The following is a 22,884-nucleotide window of genomic DNA, read 5'->3' on the forward strand; positions in this document are numbered from 1 at the left end:
AAAATCAGACCAAAAAATGGTGGTTGCATTAAGCTCTGGGAGTTGAGATTTGGGACTTCTTTCTTTTCTCCTTCTTTTGCTTATCAGTATTTTCCAAACAGTCTAGAATAAGTATGTATTAGTTTTGTACCAGCAAGGAAACAATAAGAGGGCTTTATTCCCTCAAATAAACTAAGTTAGGAACGTGTGGGAAACAAGCAAATCTGGTTCTTGTTCAGCTTCACCCCGGAAGCCCTGTCTCTTCACATCCCGGTAACATAACCAGCACAATTTCTGCCATTGGTTTATTTAATTCCAGGCCCGTGCGTCTCTGCAAACCCTGCCCAACCTCGGGGCTTGTGGACAGAGAGCCTTCTAGCGGCAGTAACAGTACACTCGAGGCTTCTCACTCTGGAGATTTTTTTAAATCTCCTGGTCAGCTATCGTTTGTGTCTCTCTTTTCTTAACAATTCTTTGTCATCTTACTGAATTTGCTTGAATTCTCCCCTTCCCTTCATTTCCTTTTTTTAAAAGTCTGCAATTTTTTCCTACGTACTATGCAAGTACTCTTCTGCCTATTTAAAACTCACTGTGTACAGCAGTATGTGATCAAATTACATGATATAGTCAGTGTTCAATCTTTTTAAGCTGAAAAACTCAACAGCTTCCCGTGGTTCAACCCAGCGGAAGACTCTTGTGTGATACTGTAACAGGATCTCAGAATCTGTTTGATTTTACTCCCATCCGGCTTCTTCCTGGGTGGAATTCTATTGTATATGGGGCAGATTCTGATCTACTCTAACACTGAGCCTGATTAATGTTTTACATGGAAAGCGTTGAGGTCATGGCTGCTGCAAAAGTTAAGTCTTTCTTCTCAATGGCTGTTTTTCTCCCTTCCTACCCGCTAAAGAGCCACTTGACAGGATTCTGACACGCTTTCTTCTCATCTGAAAGCATTTTATACCTGCCTATTTAGTTCCACTCTATTTATACTCTGAAACTACCATGGAGTTATTACAAACTTCATCAAAACTTTGAAGTATTTTAAGCATTTATTACAAAAAATATCACCTTGCATGTATACAATATAATAAGGAAGGAAAAGATTCATATTTCTCCAGCAATAACTAAGATTTCCAATAAAACTTCATTTTTGAAAAAAAAAAAAGCTGCATTTCTCAAAAGAAGATCCACAAGTGCCCCCCAAAGCCTCCCCTTTCATCCTTTTCCGATTTTCCTCCCAGGTAAATACACAGTAGCCTCAGCTTTCAAAGCAGGACGCTTTCTGATATTGCGGCTGGCTCCGGGGAACCCACACACAGGGAGGGAAGGCACTCGGCTCTCTGTCCCAGGAGAAGGTGCTCAGCCTTGGCCTGAGAGATGAGCCTTGTCTGAGCGGCTCCATGGCAGTCACCATTAATGTCCCTGTGTGAACGCAGACAGGCCTCTTTGCCCTCGTGGTCTGAATTCCTCAATCAGCAGGGTCACTGGAGCCGGACTCCATCGCGGGCAGGTCCAGAAGGTGAGCGCCTGGGGCAGGTCCAGACGCCTGGGCAGCTCCTCCGTCGCAGCAGGAACCTCAGGTGGTGACTCTCAGGCCTGGAGGTGGTGGTGGTGAGAATTCAGACACAGGTGACTGTAAACCAGAGCCACCCCTCACTCACTTCGCTCCCGGTTAGAGGGCTGTCCCTGCTTCCTGTAATTACATGATCTAAAGCACACGATAACCAGCAAAGAGTGTCTATCCAACAATTAAGCAATCGTTTCATTTAATCCCACACAAAACTGTTTAACAATCAGATGTGTACAATTACATAAACTCGCCCCCAAGTTTCCTATTTCGCGAAGATTAAAGTGTTCCCTTACTTTCCAGTCATCACGGAGAGCCTGGCTGTGAGTGATGCTGTGGTTTCTGCCAATCGGAAGGTGCAGGGACACGTGTGATGCTCTCCAGACTGTGGGCTGAGGGCATCACGGGGGGAGTGTTTGACTCGCGCCCGAGAGTGGACGGTCCATGGACGCCACGGACCAGTCTCAGCTAAACACGACGTCACCTTCGTGAATTCCGGCAGGCCTCTTCCCGCGCGCGGAAATCCCCATCCAAATCAGATACGCCTGTAACGGATCACCTCTTTCACTTAGGGTTTTCACTCTAAACAATCTTTTTTTGCCGACGATCTCAAATGTTACCGCGCTCTCACCCCAACATTGAGGGGCCCTAAGTTTGCTTTATTACTGTTGACCTTCTCTGCCCGAATCTTTTCTATAGGGCTCTTACACACCCATAATAAATATCCCAACTAAAGTTTGGACAAAATATTTGAACAGGAAAATACCAAAGAAGACCTACAGATACGTAAAATACATTTAAAAAACATTCACTCTCAATGTCAATCTAAGAATCATATAAAATTGGGGGAAAGCTTTAATGACACCTTGCATTGGCAAGACTTTTTCAGAGGGTGGGGAGGAATTAAGCACTTTACTTCAGGATGACTTAGACTAGAGAAAAATAACTGATTATATAATGTCCATCAACAGAGGGGTTGTAAAATACATTATTATATTGTCACAAAATGAGATATTAGGCACGAACATAGAAAAAGGAGAAAAAAGTGTTAAGTAAGAAAGATTAGATTTGCATTAAGGTTATATTTACACAGAAATCTGTGGGAGGATATAATATATTCAAAGCTGTGCACGATGGGGTAGGTTTATGACAAATGTTCTTCTTTTAATGATTTAACCGTCATCATGCATTTCTTTAATTATCAGCATAAAAATCAAGTTATTTCCACATGTGAAGGGAAAATATTTTTGATAGTGGCTACCCAAAAGTAAGGAGAATATGGTAGCTGCCCCATGAAATTATCTCCAGACTTCTGCTAATTAACACATTGTTGGCCTACCAAAAACCCACCTTGGGTGCGTGGACACACGTTATAACCTGGATACCAGGGTTTGAAAAGCGGTGGCATGTACTAATGATCCCTTTGTAGGACCCCCTGGAGATTTAGGACGTGAGGGACAGAGGACCAGAAGTAAACACTTTATAATAAACTCTGGACAACCAACATCTGTCTGTAGCACAAAAAGCAATTAGAAATACATAAAAGGTGACAGTAACCACCATTACCCAAATGATGGATGACCCTAGATGAGAAAGTCACCTTCGGTGTACCATTTACACGTAACAATGTGGACATTAGAGTCTCCTTTACGATGGAAAAATAAAACACAGTAAAACCGAAGTTACAAGCCAGCTTTATTTTCTCCAACTCAGTTCCACCCTCAGAAGGCTACAGATTTACAGAGTTAATCTTGGAACAAAAATGACTGCATTGCTAATTGGCCATAAGACACAGTGTCCTTCGTTGTTTTAACAGAGCCACACACACACAGACACGCAAACACATTCTACTTGCAGCGCTTACCCCACTATGTGCCAACACGCTGTCAAAAGCACTGTGAGGCTTTCTCACCACGTATCTGTCATCTCGGAGCTCTGATGAAACAGACACCCACCCAGGCGATCGTCACGGAAGGAGTTAGGACTAAAATATTGCTGAGATAATGCTCTTAAATTGTGAATTTAAAGAAGAGGGAAAGGAGGAATTAAGACATGACTTCAGTTTTGAAATAAGAAGCCGGACCAATGACAGAACACAGTGCAATAATCTGGCTCCTTGACATGTGACTTTCACGTTGCAGAAATTCACCAAGACTGTGCAGACAAGTCATACCACATCAAGTCAAAACGCCCGAGCCTGGATGAGTGATGTCATCCTATGAGGTTTATGGTGGCTTCAGGCGAGAGCCACATGGAATTTCAGCCCTGCCGTCTCTTGGTTGCTGATTGCAAGTGTTCTCAGGCCGTGCGTGTCGGCAGGGAGCCACCTCCCCGCATCCACATCTCGGGGAGCCCTCTCTCGGGGACGCTCACTGGAGCTTCACACCGCAGGCTGCCTGTTTGCTGCTCCATCTGGACGCAGGAATGGCAGGAACTACTGCTAAATAATTAAATCCACGTTTTACGTGGATTTTTCTGTGTCTCAAACCAGAGACAATGCTCAAGGTCCTTCACAAACACCCAGAGATACTGAAAACTTGCACAAATCTGAATTCAGACTTCGTCAGTCATCCTTCTAGCTTTTCGAAACCAAACAAAGCGTCATCAGGTAACAAACCTCCACCATGACAGACGCGGGTCTCATCAGATGAGCTCCATCACCAGCTGGGAGCCCAGGTGATGAACAGAACTCAGCGGTCCCCTCTCGTCCCAGGACCGAGTGCTGGCCCCACTGTGAATGTTCTACCAGTTTTCCCCGTGACCCACTGCGGCCTTGAAGGTGGACTGCGTTCACCTTTCCAAGCAGGCAGCTGGGATGGCTGTAGTCAGACATCAGTTATACAACATCTGGCATCTTCTCCTGACCCTGCAGGGGGCAACTCCCAGCGTTGTTCAGGGCAGAACTGCACACAGTGGTCCAGCCCAGGAACCATGGACCTGGAGCCGGTGAGGAACCTCCACCCTCTGAGCCCCAGATACACGGGGAGCTGACCAAGCAGCCTGCTGGTGGGAGGTCACAGGTCCCAATCTTCTTTATGAGATGATCTTATAGATAAAGGGAAACCTATCTGCTGATGGACATGCTGACGCAGAAGCTAACTGCTTAATCCCCAACTGCCCTTGGCAAGAATGTAATTATTGATTTCATATGGTTGGTTTAAGATGTGTAGAGGCCAGTGTGTATTCGCTACAACTCTATTGGCATCATTCTCTTTAATCAGAATAGACAAGCTGCTATAGTCTTCATCGAGCCCTGGGTAAGGAATACCTATATAGCTCTCTTCATTTTTAATATTTCTCTTAACTACTGTATGAATGTGGTGATAGAAGGTCTGAAGACACAACTACATTGGTAGCTTTTCTTTTATTGATCAAGAAGACTCATTACATTTTTAACTTTTAAATTTAATTACTGGAGAAGACTTTTGAGAGACCCTTGGACTGCAAAGAGATCAAACCAGTCATTCCCAAAGGAAATCAACCCTGAATGTTCATTGGAAGATGGATGGATGGAAAGACTCATCCACAGATGGAAAGACAGGCAGACAGACACACACATACCTAGATGGATGGATGCACAGAGAGATAGATGGTAGGTTTGTGAACGGCCATGCCTTAGAATACATGAAGAAGATTTAATCCAAGGGGGATTGAGTTGCTGTTATTGTTCAGTCACTAAGTCACGTCTAACTCTTTGTGACCCCATGGACTGCAGGAGGCCAGGCTTCCCTGTCCTTCACTGTGTCCCAGAGTTTGCTCAGATTCATGTTCCCTGAGTCAGACATTAGAAAATATTAAATTTTCTTTATGTATCTCTTGAAACTTATGTAATACTTTTGCAACAAAACTCAACAATGTAAAAATGTTATATCATATGAGGGATGATCTAAGAAAAGCATGATATCATTTTTTCCTCTCTCTCTCTTTTTTTTTCCGGCCAAACCACTCCAGCTTGTGGGATCTTAGCTCCCAGACCAGGGATCAAACCCAGGTCCTGGCAGTGAAAGCACAGAGTCAAAATCACTGGACCACCAGGGAATTCCCCAGATATAGTTCCAAAGTCTCCTTTCAGCTCAATGATGAACAAATTACCAAGAGTTTCTTCAGCAAATGTTACTAGGCAGCTACTTGGAGCCAGGCTAGCACCTAAAATACATCAGTTTAAAAATGAAGGTCTCTGTTCTCACCCAGCTTACAGTCTGGTGAGGGAAACAAACAAGAAACAAGGATCATAACAGACAAGCAAGTTAAAGAATGTGACAGGACAGAGTGCTGCAAAAAGGAGAAGTGCACGGTGAGCCCTGGGCCAGGCCCGGGCAAGCCTGACGGGAGCCTGACCTGAAAAAAGGCGTGAGTAGGGGAGGGGAGGCCACACGGACGTGGAGGCCGAGGCTTCAGGGGAGGCACGGCCTGTGCAAAGGCCCTGGGGAACCGAGGGGCCACAGGAGGCTGAGCTGGAGGGGGCGGGGCCGGGAGGGGTCAGGCGGAGGAGGGTGTGTGGGGGCGGGCCTTCCCAGCACCTCCAGCTCTCTTCCGTCTCTAACAGCTTGTAGGGTCGTGTGCACGTGCGTGTGAACACTGGCTCATCGCACAAACAAACTGACGAACAAGAGAACAAGTAACCCAGTGGAGAATGCCACCCAGAACCGCATCAAGCGGCTGAACGACCCCCAATTTTCTTCTGCTCCACAGCGACCCTGCTGGTTTGCAGCTGCGCTTTTTAAACACTCACAAATTTTAATTCAGTTTGTTATTTCTTGGTATCTTATACACATTTCCTTCATCCCTATTTAATTACAGTTAAATGATAATCTTTAAGATCTACATAAATGTATAATCATTGAATAAGTCTCATACATTCAGACCCTCCAGCACTCACAAAGGACAGGCCTGCCCCTCTGATCTGACTTCACTGTCACCCCAGGGGAGTGCAGGGGCTAAGGAAGGAGGTAACAGCTGACATTTGAGCCCCAGGAAACTCAGAGCAGGAGATGGAGTCCGGAGTCTGCAGCCTCGGGTCTCATGTCCTTCCCGGGCCAGGAACGAGGGAGATGCTCCCAAGAGCACTACGGACGCGAACGTCTCCCCTGCCCCGGCTCCCAGGACATTCAGAGAGTGAGGGGCCCTCGGGTCCCCTCATCACATCCCTAAATCCCAGAACAGCAGAGGCTGGCGTGCAGGGGCAACTGGGCACGCGGACTGCCTCCCGCCATCCCGAGGCATGCCCACCTCCAAAGGAGGAGCACTGAGGCCCAAGGCTGGGGAGGACTGCCCAGCCTCTCTGCCCCCCCGCAGCACCAGGCCAGCACTGGGACGTCAGAGCCCTTCTCTGCCTGCCCCACGTGGGGAGCAAAACCCAGAAGCTCTTCGGGGCTCTTATCTCCTTCTCCCACTTCCACTCCTTTTCCACTCCGAACAGTTGATCGGTTACAGACAGACAGATGAATCGATGGATCGACGGATCGATGGATAGGTAAATAGATTAACAGGAGCTTCCCCGGTGGCTCAGTGGTGGAGGATCCACCTGCCAATGCCGGAGACTCAGGATCGATCCCTGATCTGGGAAGACCCCACACGCCACAAAGCAACCAAGCCCGTGCACCACAGCTACCGAGTCCACGCGTCACAACTGCTGAGGCCGGCGTGCCCTCGAGCCCGCGCTCCGCGCCGACAGAGACGCCGCTGCGTGAGAAGCAGTGCAGCCAGGCTCAGCAGCCAGAGCAGCGCCCGCTCGCCGCAGCCGGAGGAGAGCCTGAGCCGCGGCGAAGCCCCAGCACAGCCCACAGCGGACAAGCCAACTGTCACAGAGACAGATGGACGGCGAGACGGTGGACAGACGAAGGGACGGACAGACAGAGCTACCGATACAGATGACGGGGTCAGAGGGGGTGGGGCAGCGTCCCCTTCGGTTAAGATGCAAGGAGCACCGCACGCAGCCTGATGTTCCCGCTCAGAAGCACAGACAACCCAGGAGGGAGCCTCAGCGAGACGGAGTCAAGGAGCAGCCTACAAAATGACTGGTTCTGATAGCACAGCATCTTCAGAAGCGCGAAGCGAGGGGCCAAGGGCAGACGGGGCCCCCTCCCAGGCCGGAGACCTCCCCCCTCCAGGCCGGGAGACCACCAGCACGGCAGGCCAGGCAAGCGCCTCAGTCTGAGCCAGAGGACGTTATGTGGGATCAGACCCGCACTGGGTGTGAAAATTAGATGATGACTACGAACCAGTGACAATTTCCTGATTTTAAGGACTGAATTTGGTTATTTAGGATAACAGCTTTGTGCAGGAAGCAGACACTAAGACATCTGGGGCAAAAACTATGGCACTGAGACACGCCTGTGGGAAAAAGTGAAGTGTGACCTCTCTGTCCCGTACAATAAACAAAGAGCCATTTCAGGTGGATTGTAGATCTAAATGAGATAGGTAAAATATTAAAGCTTCTAGAAGCGGCTTTACATAATATCTTCAAGGTTAAATAATATCTTTGACTTTCTTGATGCAAAATTAAGAGTTTCAGTTCCTCAAAAGACACCATTAAGTTCATCACAGATGGGGAGATGACAGATAACCAAAAAAGGCTCATGGCCACTCTTTCTCTCTAAATCTCTCTTTGGAATAAAATGTAAAGAAGAATCATACTTTTTTTTTTTTTTTTGGTTACAAAGAAAGTAGCATTAGGAATCATCAATAAACTTATTTTATAGTTTAGAAAATTGAAGGCAAACAAGCTTGGACTTGAGGTCTCCTTAATCTCAGTCTAACGCTTTTCTCAGTATTAGATATGATAAATGTAGAGACCCAAGGGAAAAAACAAAAGAAACATAATCTGAAAAATTCAACGATACAAACACTCAAGAACCTAGGACTCAATAAGAATTTCTTCACTCAGATAAAAGGCATCTAAGGAAAACCTACAGCCAACATTTTACCCAAGAGTTCAAGACTGAATGTCCCTCCCCCTCCAAGAGCAGGAACAAGACGCGGGTGCCTGTTCTCACCACTTCTATTCAACCTGTGCTAGAAGTCCCAGGCAGAGTGATAAGGCAAGAAAAACAAATTAAAACCATCTAACTAGGAAAGCAAGAAGTGTGTCCAGATGACACAATTTTGTAAATTTTTAAAAATGCAAAGGAATCCACTAAAAATCCATTAAACTAGTAAAAAAAATTCAGAAAACTTGCTTGGATCAGTGTACAAAAATTAATTGCTTATTTCTATACACTAGCAATGAACATTCTGAAAATGAAATTAGAAGACATTTCCATTTATAATAATTTGGAAAGGAATAAAATTTGTAGAAATAAATTTAACAAAAGAAGTGCAAGATTTGAACACTGAAAACTACAGAACACTATTCATTAAAGGCCTAAACAAGTGGAAAAATCTCCCACATTTATGGTTCAGAAGACCCACCCTTAAGGCAGCAACACTTCTTCAAGCAATCCACAGACTCCAAGCAGTCACCCTTAAAATCCCAGCTGCCTTCTTTACAGAAATTGACAAGCTATGCTTAAAACTCATGTGGAAGTGCAATGAGCCCTGAAAAGCCAAAACAGTCTTGAACAAGAACAGAAATGGATGGCTTATACTTCCTGACTAGAAAACTCACTACAAAGCTACAATAATCAAAACAATGCAGAATTGACTTAAGGACAGACAGATACACTAGTGAGATAGAATTGAGAATCCAGGAATTGATTTTTCTCAATCAACTGATTTTCAACAAATGTCCCAGGGTAATTTAATGGACAAAAAATTGTCTTTCTAACTGTGGTGCTGGGAACACTGAATATTCACATGTTTAAAAATGAAGTTGGACCCCTACCTCATAACATGCACAAAAATTAACTAAAACCAGACCAGAAACTTCAACATAAGCACCAAAACTATTTTTAAAAACTTAGAAAAAAAGCTCAGATATAATCTTTGACCTTGGATTAGACAATGGTTTCATAGAAATGACACTGAAAGAACAGGCGACTAATGAACAAAAAGATAATTTGGACTTGGTCAAAGTTTAAACTTTTTGCTGCCAAGTACAGTATCAAGGGGGTGAAATGATACCCCACAGAGTGAATGAAATGCTTGCAGATCATGTCCCTGAAATGGAAGTGTTTATACACACAGAATATTTACATTTCAAAAAGAAGACAACCTAGTTTTTTAAAAAACGGGCAAAGGATCTGAACAGACATTTTGCTAAAGACACACAGCCGATAAGCACGTGAAAAGCTACTAGCATCACATGCCACGAGGAAAACGGAAATCAAAGTCAGGACGAGAGACCACTTCATTCATCCTGGAACAGCTAACACCGAGAAGACTCATGCTGGTGAGGGTGTGGAGCACTTGGAACCCTCAGACAGTGCGGATGGGAGCGGGAAGTGGTGGGAAGCAGCCTGGCCATTCCTCAGAATCCTGTTCACAGAAGTTACTAAGGACCCGGCAAGTCCACCCTTAGGTAAGCACTCAAGAGAAATGAAAACACATCCACACACACAAGAAAAAACTTGCACGTGAATGTCCATAGCAGCAGTAATCATAATAGTTATCCCCGAAGTGGAAAACAGCCTGGTAAGGAATAGACAGATAAATAGAAGCGGGTCCTGCCATACAGTGGAACATTATTCACCAATAAAAAGAAATGAAGTAATACTTGCTACAGCCTGGATGAACCTTGAAAGTGTGCTCAGTAACAGAAGTCAGTCCTAAAAGACCGTCTCTTGTTTAATTCTATTTGTATAAAATGTCCCAAATAGGCAGCTTCATGTTGGGGGTGCCTCGGGAGGACTGGACCACTAGCTAGGCAGGACTTCTTTGGGGGACGGAGGTAAAAACCTTATGAAGGCGATTGTGGTGATAGACAGTTCTTGGTGAGTATACTAAGGAGCCATTGAACTGTACATTGTAAAAAGGGGAATTAGGTGGTCTGTGAATGATATCTCAGGTAGTTGCATAACTTGGTGAATATGCTAAGGGGCCATTGAACTGTATATGCTAAAAAGGGGAGTTTTATCTGAATAAAGCTTTCATTACAAAATTTCTTTTAAAGGACAAGCTAAGGTTTCTAGGAAAAGGGGAGGTTTTTTTTTTTTTCCAAAGCTCTAATAAGTTCATAATGGTAACAATCCTACAAGCGACACATGCAGCAATTTGTTTTTTAAAAAACTTGCTTTTAACCTGAACAAAACCTCCCACCGCCTTCGGTCTACTTTCACACCTTCCCGCCGCCCGCGCGGCGGCTCTTCCCCGGGAAGCCCCCTCCGGGGTCACCGTGCGCCCTCCGGAGCACCGGGAGCGCGCGGCCCGGGTGCCCAGGGCGCGGGGCCCCGCCGACGGGGCGGGCCCGGGGGCGGCCGCTGTGACCCCGGGGCGGGCGCAGACGCCGCCTCCGCGGCCACCGATAGGTCCCAGCCCGCCTCGGCGGCCCGCGGGCCAGGGGCGGGGAGCGGCGGCGGCGCGGAGGCCGCGCGCACGGTCGGGCGCTCCGGAGGCCGGGAGCGAGGCCGGGGCGGCTCGCGGGGCCGAGCGCGGGATGTGGGCGCCGAGCGGCCCGCCGGGGCCCGCGGGCTGGGACCGCCGCCGGGTGGGCGCCAGGCTGCGCGCGGCGCTCGCGGGGCTGCACGAGCTGCGGGGGCTGCGCGCCAGGCAGCAGGCGCGCGTGTGGGGCGCGCTGGCCGGGCCGCCCCCGCCCGGGCCCGCCGCCCCCCGCGGCCCCCGCGCCCACGAGCTGCGGCTGGAGGCGGCGCTGGCGGCGCTGCAGGAGCAGCTGGTAAGGAGCGCGCGGGGGGCGCGGGGGCGGCGGGCGGAAGCGACCGATCGGGGGGCACCCTCGGCGGCCTCGGAGGACGCGTCTTGGTCCCAACGCAGACGGACGCGGAGGCCCCACGGATGCGGGTCCTGAGAGCTGCCGGCCCGCCCGCACCCTGGGGCTGCGCCCGGCTCTGCGTGTCGCCCCGCGCACACAGACTTTGAGGATGAATTCCTGTGTGTTGGAGTTTCCCTGTTGCGTTGATAAGAACGCATCAAATCGGTTTGCCCTGAGGGGGATCCTTGGGATGCCTATTCCGGGCGCCAGCGTCTCCCTGCGGAGTGGGTCGGGGGACGGCGTGCCACGCACCCCCCCAGCTGGCCCGCGCCCAGCTGAGCTCTGGGGTCGTGTCATTGTAACTAGACGTTGGGGGAAGCGTGGATCTGATGAGGCCTCTTTTCCAACTTTAAAATGTAACCTGACCTACGAAAAGAGGTGTGTCCTCTGGACGGAGAGGCGGTGGAACCAAGCCTCCGGGGCCGCAACGGGCTCCTCCACACGCCCGGCCCTTCTGTGCCACTGAGGACACTCGTGTCACTGCCCCGATACTGATCTGCTGTGTGATTTCACTTCATGTATTGGCATCAGCTGAAGAGAGTTTTTGCAGGGTTGTGGTACTTTTTTAATGAAAAATTAGACGGCTTCCCTGGTGGCTCAGATGGTAAAGAATCTGCCTGCAATTTGGGATACCTGGGTTCGATCCCTCGGTCTGGAAGATCCCTTGGAGGAGGAAATGGCAACCCACTCCAGTGTTCTTGCCCGGAGAATCCCATGGGAAGAGGACGCTGGCGGGCTTCAGTCCGTGGGTTCAGCAGTGGCCAGACATGACTGAGTGGGCTACAGTCCGTAGAAAGATGCCTATTTGAGAGCTGAGTCTGTTGCCCCACGTGGAGAGCCTTTTGACTGGGAAGCTAACTCGGCCCTGTTTAAAGGTGCCGTCTGTGCAAAGCAGGCTGGATGAAGCCGCCACGCTGCTGTCAGCTTAGCGCAGTCCTGTCGTGTCAGTGATTTGTGAGCTGCTTCTGGGTTAGAGAATCCGGAGGCCCAGTGTCTTGCGATGCCTCCCGGGACTCCTGCTGTCTCTGCACATTGTCTCCTGATGGTGCAGCCTCTCCTGGGATCCCCCGCTCCTCCGTGGAGGGAAGGAGCCAGTTACCAAGTGGGCCTTTATAGGCTTTTCACCGCCCCCCTGACATCTAATCCAGTCAGAGCTGCAGGTGTGGCTGCCGTGTGTGTGTGTGTGTGTGCGCGCGCACGTGTGTGTGCGCCCAGACACAGCCTCCCTGGAGGAGGCACACAAGAGCCCACAAAGGTGCCTGACATGCGTGTGACGGGAAGGAGCGCTGGGGTGCTGCTCTGCATTGTTCTCTCGGGGGAGCTGGAGTACAGTTGATGATTAACTGAGCTTAAGTCATATACAAATCAGACTTGTGGGTTCTCAGCCTCTAATTACAAGTAGCCTTTTGGGAGAGAAGATCAAACCGGTTTTTTGTTGTTTTTTTTTAATGTGGGGACCAGAAGGAACACGCACGCTTTGTCTTGAAACTTTGTTCTTGGCACAGACTGTGTGATCAGAAGAGAAGGATTGAGTACGTGTGACATCAGCCCAGCGATTAACAGGCTCACATCTTTCTTACAGGGAAAGTTTTAGGAGTGATCCCAGTTCTGTAGTGAAGGCTGCAACCACAGGGCCTTCGCCTCCATCTCCGTCTCACACTTGGGTAACTGCGGCTCAGGCAGGGCCCCCTGCCACCCAGCCTGGGTTAACCTGGGCAGGGGGCGCCAATCAGGTGTGAAGACAGGAAGAACTTTTATGGGACCCGCAGCAGCTGTGTCCCCAGACGTCCCAAGTGCGAATGAGCTTGAGCACCCGGGGATTTACGCTGCCTTTAGGAGTGGTCCCCACATCAACACTTACCACGAGGAGCTGCGCCTTGTTAATTGCCGCGTCTGAAGTCACAGCAGGAAGTGCGAAGTAGGTGCTTAGTGAGTCTTCGCTGGATAAATAAACGAGCTCCCGTTACTGCTGATAGCAGAGGGGAAGGAGGTTTCATGTTTACCGTCTCCGTGTCCTAGACTCCGAGCTCATGAAAGCCCCGTGACCTCCGACCCTGCCTCTGTGGCCGGCGCTGCGGTCACCTGTCCATCTTCCAGGGATAGTCCTTCCCTGAGACTCGACTGCCCTTCCCGTCTCTGTCAGGGTCAGGTTCCCAGCGGCCCTGATGGGAAGCCTTGGACGCCCTGGAGAGCACCGAAGCTTTATGTCCCGCCAGGAGCCACCAGCGCGAGGGGCCTGGGGGATGGGAGGGCATGCTCTGGGCACCCACCAGGACCCTGCGGGGAGTTTCCTGCTGGTCACGCTGCCCGGCCCGAGCGGCAGCGGCTCCCCCTCCCTGGCAGGCGCTGGCCTTCAGCAGGAGCTGGGGTCTGACTGCCGTCGGAGCCGCAGCGTCTGCCGCTGTCCTAGGACCGCTCGGGGGACACGGACTGGCGCAGGGGTGTCCACGGCCTGGCTGGGCCCCTTTGTGCGGCGCCAGCACCCCGAGGCTCACCTGGGCCCGCCTCCCGAGGGCCTCTCCTCCAGCCGGCTGGGGCTCTCGAGGTCCCGCCGGGCTGATGCCCAAGCTGCGTCCTGTGCGTGTGCCCGGGGCTCGGGGAGAGGGTGGAGGTGTTCTAGATGCCGTCTGTACCCCAAATGTGGGGATGTTTCTCCCCCTCGCCCTCCGAATCTGCTGCAGAACTTTGAGAGGCTGGAAAGCCGGGTTGCAGATGGGAGCAAAAGGGCAAAGCAAGTGGAAATCAGCTCCGCCTCTGCAGCCTGTGAAGTCAGCAGTTCGAAGATGGGGCTAAGCCAGACGTCTGGTTGTAACGGTGTTCCGCGGGTAGAAGTTCTCAAGTGTTCGTGGTCACGGAACGCTGGTCCCTGGGGCGCTTGTCGAAGTGCAGGTTGCCCGATGTGCCCTAGAGTCTCAGTTCACTGGTGTGGCAGGGAGCTTGGGGGTCTACACGGAGGCCCGCGGGGGCTCCCCGCTCCCGGGAACCCCGCTGTCTCTCCTTCCAGGCTTGGGGGACTCAGACAGGATGTGCTGCCCCGACTGTGAGCCGGAAGGCCTGCGGTGCGCCGGGGGCGCGGGGCAGCGAGGCTCGAGGCTCGCTGCTCTGGAGGGAGCCCGAGCGGCACTGCCGTCGCGTTCACGCCGTGATGACTTTTCTGCCACACACTTGTCTCTGCAGAAACGCATGTGAGCGCAGGGAGGCTGTGTGCCTGGCTCCGCAGCGGGCCACGCTCAGCGCAGGTTCCCCAGGAACCTCCGACTTAGCACAGCCTTAGAGCCCGCGGCGGGGTTAAGGAGAAGCAGAGACATAACCCCCCATGGAGGACAGTGCACCTCCGGGGTGAGACGCCCTGTCGCGGTGCGGCGGGCTCCTCCGGACACAGTCATTCCCTGGAAGGTACCGGGGCCTTTCGACATTAAACAGAAACGGCCAGCTGCAGGCCAGGCCGGGCACACGGTAATCACAGAGCATTTATTCCAGCACAAACAGACCAGGGTCAGTTTTGGTCGGGGCCGGGTTGGAGAGGGAGGAAAAAGCCAGAATGGGCCTCGGAGGAAGGGACTCGTGGCTGGGGAAGGAGGAGGTCTCATCGATGCGTTCAAACCGGGAAGCGTGGTTGAGCAGGCAGCTGAGGTTTCCGCCTGCCCCAGGGCCCAGGGAGGAGAAAGTCTCGGGCAGTAAAAACGCCCTTTGTTTGCATCTAAGTGTTTCTCCCCGGCTGGAGCCCCTCTTGGAGCCCCGTCCCATCTCCCAGGTCCGTCCCCCGGGGAGGGTTTCCCGCTGCGAGAATGTTCAGGGGCGCTGCTAGGGGACCCGGGGAGTCTCGGTGGTTCTGAGTGTGCAAGGCGTGAATAAACTTGGGACTGCCTTTCGCAGTGCTGCCTTTACAGATACTGTTCCACGAGGCTGGAGGCTGTCTTGCTGCAAAATGGGGGGGTTGTTCTGAGACCCCTGCATCGGCTCCTGAGCAGGTGGATGTGGACCGGATGGTCCACCCACCGGCGCCGGCCCGGCCCCTAACCCAGAGCAGCGTGCCGACGGCGTCGTCCCGTGAGAATCAGAACTTGCTGCCACCTGCCCCTCTGGGACTGACTTCTCGTATTTATTGAAATTGCTGACGTAATTCCTCATTTCCTATATAATATATAGAAATACAATTAATCACCTTTTTAAACAGGAAGACTCATATAATTGCACTCACTAATTTTTGGCCTTGAACTTCATTGCTAATCAAAACAAGAGATTTAGGCAGTGAGCCTCGAAAACAGGGTGCAGTTTTATCACTAAAGGGAGGACGTCAGCGTCTGTGAAACACGAGTGCTATTTCCCGTGCATGTGACTCACGTGTGTGTACGCGTGTGGACGTGTATTGTGAGCATCAACTGCATACATGTGTGTGTGTTACATGATACTCACATGCATGTAGTTAACACGCACAGTAACCCATCTCACAGCCAGGGAAGCCGAGGCCCGGAGCAGGACAGAGCTGGCAGGTGGGCCCTGAGACCAGAAGGTGCAGGGCAGCGCAGGCTGCGTCCCCGCGCCGGGCACCCCTCCTGCAGGCCCCTCCCCGCTCCCCGGAACCCTGCAGGACCGTTCTCAGCGCCTCCTGTGCGGGCCGTGTGTGTGTGTGTGCGTGTGTGAGTCGCTCATCTCATGGTCCACGCGCGGGTTGGAAAAGAATTCCCAGACGTGAGGCAGAATGAGAGGAGCATGGAGCTGTTGGAGTGGAGAGGCGGTTAGAACAGCGGGCCTGCTCAAGGGAGAGCCGACCTTGACCAGGGCCCTTGGTGCACCTTTATGCCCAGGGTGCCAGGCGCGGGATGGGGCCTTGCGGGTCGTGTGCTCGTGGGATGAGGCAGGTACACTGGGTGGGGAGAGGAAGGCAAATGCCTTCTCCCTGTGGGGTGGGAGGGGAGCCAGGTTATCCTGCTCAGGAGGACCTGAGGTTCATTAATGGTCACGACACGGGGAGGGGAAGAATATAAGGGTCTGGTTTGTTCCCTGCCTCCATTCCAAGACCCTGCTTGTTCACTTGGTCTTTCGTCCTTGGGACACCACAGCTCCATCGTGTCCAAGTCTTTGTGGCCCCGTGGACTGTATAGCCCGCCAGGCTCCTCTGTCCATGGGATTCTCCAGGCAAGAATACTGGAGTGGGTGGCCATTTCCTCCTCCAGGGGATCTTCCTGACCCAGGGATCAAACCCGGGTCTCCTGCATTGCAGGCGATTCTTTACCTCTGAGCCACCAGGGAGACACATCTGCGCCGTGCAGGCTAAGGCTCTGCAGAAGGCAGGGCCCTTTTTCTCTCCTGGGGACGCTCCTGTCCCCCGAAGAGCTGAAAGCCCAGCCCCCCGGTGCCCCAGACGGGCAGCCGTGAAGGGACGTGGTGACACAGGCGCCAGTCGCAGGGTCCACGAGGCGCGCGCCCGGGACAGCGGGCTCTTGCAGAATGGAAAGACATTGACGATCCCCTCGGTGGCTCCGGCTGGAGGCGGGGGCCTCGGGCTGGTTTAGATCCCAGTCCACTCTCATAAGCGGCGTTACCCCGTCTCCTTATAAAGGAAGATGTCTAAGTGACCGTCGCTGATTCCGGCGTCTGTACCTGGGAAGACAAGCCGGTGGCGCGGCGGCGGCAGCTGGGAGCCCGTGTGCGGGGTGGGGCGCGGGGCTGCAGGCCGGGGTTCGTGGGGGGTTGGGGAGGTTGCCGCGCGAGTGAGCCGGCTTCACGGGGCGCCCTGGTCTCCTGGTCTGGACTCAGAACCGCCCCGTGCCCTGCTCTGTCCCTTCCTAGGACCGCTTGAGACGCCAGGACGTCGGCCTGCAGACGCACCTGGACCAGCTGGACCGGCAGATCAGCGCGCTGCAGCTGGACGTGCGCAGGGGCCCCGGCGAGGCCGCGGACAGCGACAGCAGGCCCAGCTCCGGTACGCCGGCCGGCGAGCCCACCGCTGCTCGGGCCCCGGGGTCAGCAGCCACGGCCGCGCCCGACAGTGCGCGTCACAGAAGGAGCTGAATATTTTCAGTGCTTGTATTTAAGTGCGATTGGGAAGAAAGGGGGGCTTCCCAAGGGGTGCTGGTGGTAAAGAACCCGCCTGCCAATGCAGGAGACACAAGAGACGCGGGTTCGATCCCTGGGCCGGGAAGATCCCCTGGAGAAGGGCACGGCAACCCCCTCCAGTGTTCTCGCCTGGAGAATCCCATGGACAGAGGATCCTGGTGGGCTGCAGGCCCTAGGGTGTCAGAGTCAGACACGACTTAGCAACTTAGCACGCACGGGAAAAAAGAAGACAGAGTGCTGTATGAACTGTTTAGTTGGGGAAATACTGCTCTGGGGGGAAGAAACCGCATGAGTTTCTCTCCTCTCCCTGGGCTGAGGCATATTCTGGGCTGTGTTGGGGTGGAGCGGACGTGGAGGCTGTAAATAACAGCTTTTGTGTGACAATAGGAGTTTTGAGTCCATAGGTTTATTCAGCCTGAAGGCAGTACTGCGTCCTCCCCGCTGCCTGGGTGCCCTGCGTCAAGGTCGTTCAAGGTCGCACATTGATGGTTAGCATCGTTCTGGCCGACACGGCCCTGGGCACCTGGGCTTCCTCTCCAGGTTCCGGGCTCAGACGGCGGCTCAGACAGCAAACCCGGGAGGCCGGCGTCTCCCCGGGTACAGTGCGCTCTGACGCGTCTGTTTTTCTGTTTGAAAGATCCTTCCGCGGTCTGGGTTGTCACGCATGTAGCAGGGCCGGGCGGGGGTCTTCCGGAACGCTGCCCCTTTTCTGGTTGATGCCTCAGGTGGAGATTGAGGGGCTCAAGGAGGGAGGGGAGAGGAGGGTTCCACTCCCAGGCTGGACGCCAGTGGCCACGTGGGGGACTGAGCCGCTTGCCCCAGAGGGGTGAGCAAGCGGGGGGCGAGGGCCCGCTGACCCCGGGGGCACAGGAGGCAGCGGGGTTCCTGGGCATCCCGGCCCCCCCAGCCCCACGGCCCCCTCGCACCGGCTCCCTGGGCCGCTGAGCGCCTCTCTCCCCCGCCAGGCTTCTACGAGCTGAGCGACGGCGGCTCCTGCTCCCTGTCGACCTCCTGCACGTCCGTGTGCAGCGACCACGTGTCCTGCTCCCTGGGCACCTTGCTGCCCGCCGCCCCCGAGGCCAGCCCCTGCTCAGGGGACTGCCGGCCCCGCTCGGCCGACGAGACCGCCGTGTGCGGGGGTCCCCTGCCTGCGTGGGGGCCCCCAGCCGGCGAGGAGGGGCCAGGCCAGCTACTGCAGGAGGAGCCCCGGCCGCGGCCCGTGTCCACAGGTGAGGACAGCCAGGAGGTGGGGGCAGCCCCGAGCTGCCGAGCACAGAACAGGGAGCCGCGGGCAAGTGGGGGAGGTTTCACCCCAACAGGGGCTGCTCCAGGGTTTCCGTGGGCTTTTCGGCTTTTGGGTGGATGGACGGAGGAATCAAAGGCCCGCTTCTGTCCGTCGCAGCAGGGCTGTGGCAATGGAAAGCACGTCTTCTTATTTAAAACGAGCATCCTTCCGCACCCTTCCGTGGCCCGCCCGAGACCAGGGTGGGGCAGCGCTGGACATGGATGTGGAGAGAGCTCAGCTCACCCGCGGCGCCCCCCACCCTGTCCCTCGGACGGTCCCGAAAGGAGGAGAGGCACCTCACTCCTGGTGCTGGACCCGAGCCAGCAGGGTGCTGGGCGCGTCTGCAGGCGTCTCGGGGCTGTCTGTCCCGTGACCTTGTCCCAGCCGCCCGCGTGGGCGACCCCCCTTCTCGCTGCGTGCTCTGCACCTTTGCCGCACGAGGGCGGGAACGGAGCGTCAGGGTCTCAGCCTCGCCCCCCCGCGCCCAGCTGTGGCTGGATCGGCCCGGGTGGCGGGCGTGCGGAGGCTGCCCGCGTGTTCGGCGCCGCGTCTGCGGGGCCGGGGTCGTCCTGCCGCAGCCGGGAGGGGGCGCGTCCTGCCCCAGGGCGGCGCCTGCGCAGAGCCGGGGTCGTCCTGCTGAGGCCGCGCGGGCGGCGCTTCCTACCCAGGGCGGCGCGTGCGGCTTCCCTCGCTGACGCCTCCCCCTTTTTCTCCTTCCCAGGTGACCTTGAAAGGATCCTGCCGGCCGACGCGGGGCTGCAGAAAGCCGGGGCACACCCCGCGGCCTCTCCCTTCCTCTGCCACGGCGTGGACCCCAAGTACCAGTGCGACCTGGTGTCCCGGGGCGGCCGGGAGGTGTACCCCTACCCCAGCCCGCTGCACGCCGTGGCCCTGCAGAGCCCGCTGTTCGCTCTGACCAGGGAGACGCCGCAGAGCGAGGGCCGCGTGCCGCCCCGGCCGCCCCCCGCCAGCCCCGCAGGCCCCAGCTCCGTCCGCTCCGGGCTGGCCTTCGAGGCTGGCCCCGCTGCAGCCTACATTGAGCGGCTGCTGCGGCTGCGGGCCCGAGGGAGTGCGCGGGGGCCCGCCAGAGGGGAGGCGTCCCCAGCCCCACCGCAGCTCGGAGCCCGGAAGGTGGACGATGAAGGTGGCCTGGAGAAGCCGGCCTGCACCTCCGGGAGGGCAGTGGTGAGCGGGGCCGCCTGCGGGGACAGCCTCGCCCGGCCGCCACCTGCGCCCTCTTTGGGCACCCCACGCCCCAGCAGCCATCCCGAGGGGGGACCCGGCCCCTCGTGTGGGCACATGCGAGGGGAGACCCGTCCAGACGCCCCCCAGCTGGCCTGTGGCCGGGCCCCCGCTCCCCGCTGCCCCGCTCAGCCGACGGCGCTTGCTGGCTGGACGGGCGGAGGCAGGTGGCCGAGCGGGCGAGTGGACGGACGCTGCGCCCACCCCCACCTGGTTGCCAGCGGAGCTTCCCCCACAGGACCCCCCAAGACCAGGCCTGTGATGATCAGGAGGGGGCCCAGCGACAAGACGCAGGGGCCTGGGAGGCCGCAGCTGCAGTGGGGCGCCCTCGGGGTCCCCCGGCCGTCCCCAGAGTCAGGGGGTGCTCCCCGGAGGCCCACGCTGGCCGCAGAGGCGCCCGGCCGGTCCTGCTCCGAGTCCAGCCTCTACCCCGTGTCCTTCTTCCTGCCCCTGCTGGTGGCACGGCGGGAGGGTCACCGTGCGTCGGCTCAGGCCTTGTTCCCCTGGGAAGCCGCGCCGCTAGGGGCGTCCGGGGGCGCGGCACGGAAGAGGCAGCGCCGGTGGCAGTCCTCGGTGGAGATCTCGGCCCGGGCGCGCCCGGACCCCGGCCTGGGACCCCGCAGGCCCGCAGCCCGGAGAGGGGGCCTCCCGAGGCCCGTGTTTGTCAGGCCCAGGCCCCCGCCGCCCCCGCAGGACGCCCGCGCCCGCAGCGCGTCGGAGGGCTCCGAGGGCTCGGCCGAGTGCGCCTCGCTGCTGCTCTCCACCGCAGCCGAAAGCAGCGGGGATGAGGCCAGCGACCACACCGCCAGCCGCTTCGGGGACGCCGAGTCCAGCGGCAGCGACTCGGGGGGCGGCGGGCGGCCGGGCCAGCGGGCCCGCGCCAGCTCCAGGCCGGCCCTGCCCCCGGTGCCCAGGCTGTGCCGCGTCAAGGCCTCCAAGGCCCTCAAGAGGAAGATCCGCAGGTTCCAGCCGGCCGCCCTGAAGGTCATGACCATGGTGTGAGGGGCCGCCCGCCGGCAGAGGGGCCTCTTGGCTTCGGACCGCCCAGCCTCGCTCACTCGCGTTTGGTGTGCGGGCTGCCATCTGACAGCTCTGCTTGGTCCCCGAAGCCACCCTTTGACAGGGGTCCCCTCAGAGGAGCTGCCGGGGTGTCCCTAGGTGTGTCACCCCGGGTTAGGCTGTGACTCTGGGTGCGTCGCCCACGGGGCCCAGTGGAGACCGTCTCCGGGACCCCGGGATTGCAGACCTGACGGCCGGCCTCCCAGGCCCTGTGCCCTGAGCCGGGATGGGTGCCCTCGGGCTGGTGCACGTTGGGGGGTGGGCGGTACCCCCGATGGCTGCAGCACTGCTATAGAAACTGGGTTGGAATATGAGTCCTTGTCAAACGCTCCAGGTGAATAAACACCTGGAATGCCATTGTCTTTGCAAGTCAGTCTGCCCCCGTAGCCTCCCCGCCCCGGGGACGTAGCTGGTGGTCAGCAAACCCTCGTCCTTCCCACCGTGAGGACGCCCTCTCACCCCGGGGGAAGAGCGCGCTTCATGTGAGTCCACGCCACACTCTTTCCAACACTCATGTGTTGAGCATAAAAGTGCTTTTGAAAAGAACCCCTTGTGTGTGGTGTTTATTTTTCAAATGAAAGGTCCCTCAGCTTTTCCAGAAGGTGGGATTTTCGGGGAATCTGCCTGCTGAGAGCATCTTCAGTTCATACAGCACTTTACACGGAATTTTTCCAAGTTGCTTCTGTGGCCTGGAGGCAGAGAGAAGACCTGGGGGGCAGGGGCATCCCCCCGCCCCCCGGGAAGCCTCAGGGGGTCTGGGCTCCTTCGGCCATCCTGGGGAAAGGGTCTTCCTAAGCTTTTTCTGAAACTGTATTGATACTTGAAGGAAGAAGCCAAACCTACTAGTGATGGGTTTTTTGGTAAAAGGTTGTACACAGGACAGGTGCTTCTCTGGTAACTCAGCTGGTAAAGAGTCCACCTGCAATGCAGGAGACCCGGGTTCAATCCCTGGGTCATGAAGGTCCCCTGGAGAAGGGACAGGCTACCTACTCCAGTATTCATGGGCTTACTCAGTGGCTCAGATGGTAGAGAATCCGCCTGCAATGCGGGAGACACGGGTTCGATCCCGGGTTGGGAAGATCCCGCCTGGAGAGGGCATACTCTTGCCTGGAGAATCCCATGGACAGAGGAGCCTGGCGGGCTACAATCCATGGGGTCACAAAGGGTCAGACATGACCTAGTGACCACAGCACAGCTCACAGGGCGTTCTCTTTAATGGTCTAATCCTCACCCATGTGGCCTGAGAGAGTGGGGGGCCCAGGTTCTCTGGGGCCTCTGAGAAGGTGAGGGGCCTGTGAGGGGATCCAGGGGCTGAGAGGCCAGCCCTGCCCCGGTCCTCACAGCCTGCACCCCTCGCCGACCCACCCTGGAGAAATGGCCGTGAAGCTCCCTTCACGGGGTGCGTCCTGCTGTTTGACGTCCTCTCTTGCATCAGGCAGAGCTTCTCCCAGCTCAGGGGCTGCAGTGCCGCGTTTGCAAAGTGCAGACTTCCTTTGTCGTCATCAGGGACTCTGTCCTTGCTTCACAGAGAGCCCCCGGGCTCTGTCTCTGGCTGAGGTCTTGCAAGGTCAGTGCAAAAGGGGCGCAGTGGGTGTCCTGACGGTGTTTCTCTTTCTCGGAAGCCAGGCTGTGTTTCCTCATGATTCAGCCTCTGACGTGAGCCAGACAAGAATGCGTCCCCACCCAGATGATGCTGGGCCTGTCTGTGCAACCAGCGATCCAAACATGCTAACAACCCAGCAAAGTAACCACGCCGACCAGCCAACCGGCAATCTAACCATGCCAATAACCAAGCAAATAATCATGCCAACCAGCAATCAACCG

At 55.4% G+C, this 22,884-nt stretch overlaps 1 protein-coding gene across 1 annotated transcript; it reads left to right on the plus strand.

Annotated features, from left to right (window-relative positions):
- Positions 1–11,081: 11,081 nt before the first annotated feature.
- Positions 11,082–21,561, plus strand: DACT2 (dishevelled binding antagonist of beta catenin 2). The gene is made up of 4 exons (XM_065927715.1): positions 11,082–11,318; positions 17,208–17,340; positions 18,440–18,703; positions 19,481–21,561. The coding sequence occupies exons 1-4, from the start codon at positions 11,082–11,084 to the stop codon at positions 21,001–21,003; spliced, it is 2,157 nt and encodes a 718-aa protein (XP_065783787.1). The 3' UTR covers positions 21,004–21,561.
- Positions 21,562–22,884: the final 1,323 nt, after the last annotated feature.

This window comes from Muntiacus reevesi, chromosome 3 (genome assembly GCF_963930625.1).
Source record: "Muntiacus reevesi chromosome 3, mMunRee1.1, whole genome shotgun sequence".
Classification (NCBI taxonomy): Eukaryota; Metazoa; Chordata; class Mammalia; order Artiodactyla; family Cervidae; genus Muntiacus; species Muntiacus reevesi.

What these genes read in the sequence shown, in the direction of transcription:
- DACT2 (XM_065927715.1), top strand. Translation starts at nt 11,082, where the DNA reads ATGTGGGCGCCGAGCGGCCCGCCGGGGCCCGCGGGCTGGGACCGCCGC. An exon ending in CGGCGCTGCAGGAGCAGCTG is followed by an intron (nt 11,319 to 17,207) that starts GTAAGGAGCGCG and finishes GTCCCTTCCTAG; the next exon opens with GACCGCTTGAGACGCCAGGA. An exon ending in GCCGCGGCCCGTGTCCACAG is followed by an intron (nt 18,704 to 19,480) that starts GTGAGGACAGCC and finishes TCTCCTTCCCAG; the next exon opens with GTGACCTTGAAAGGATCCTG.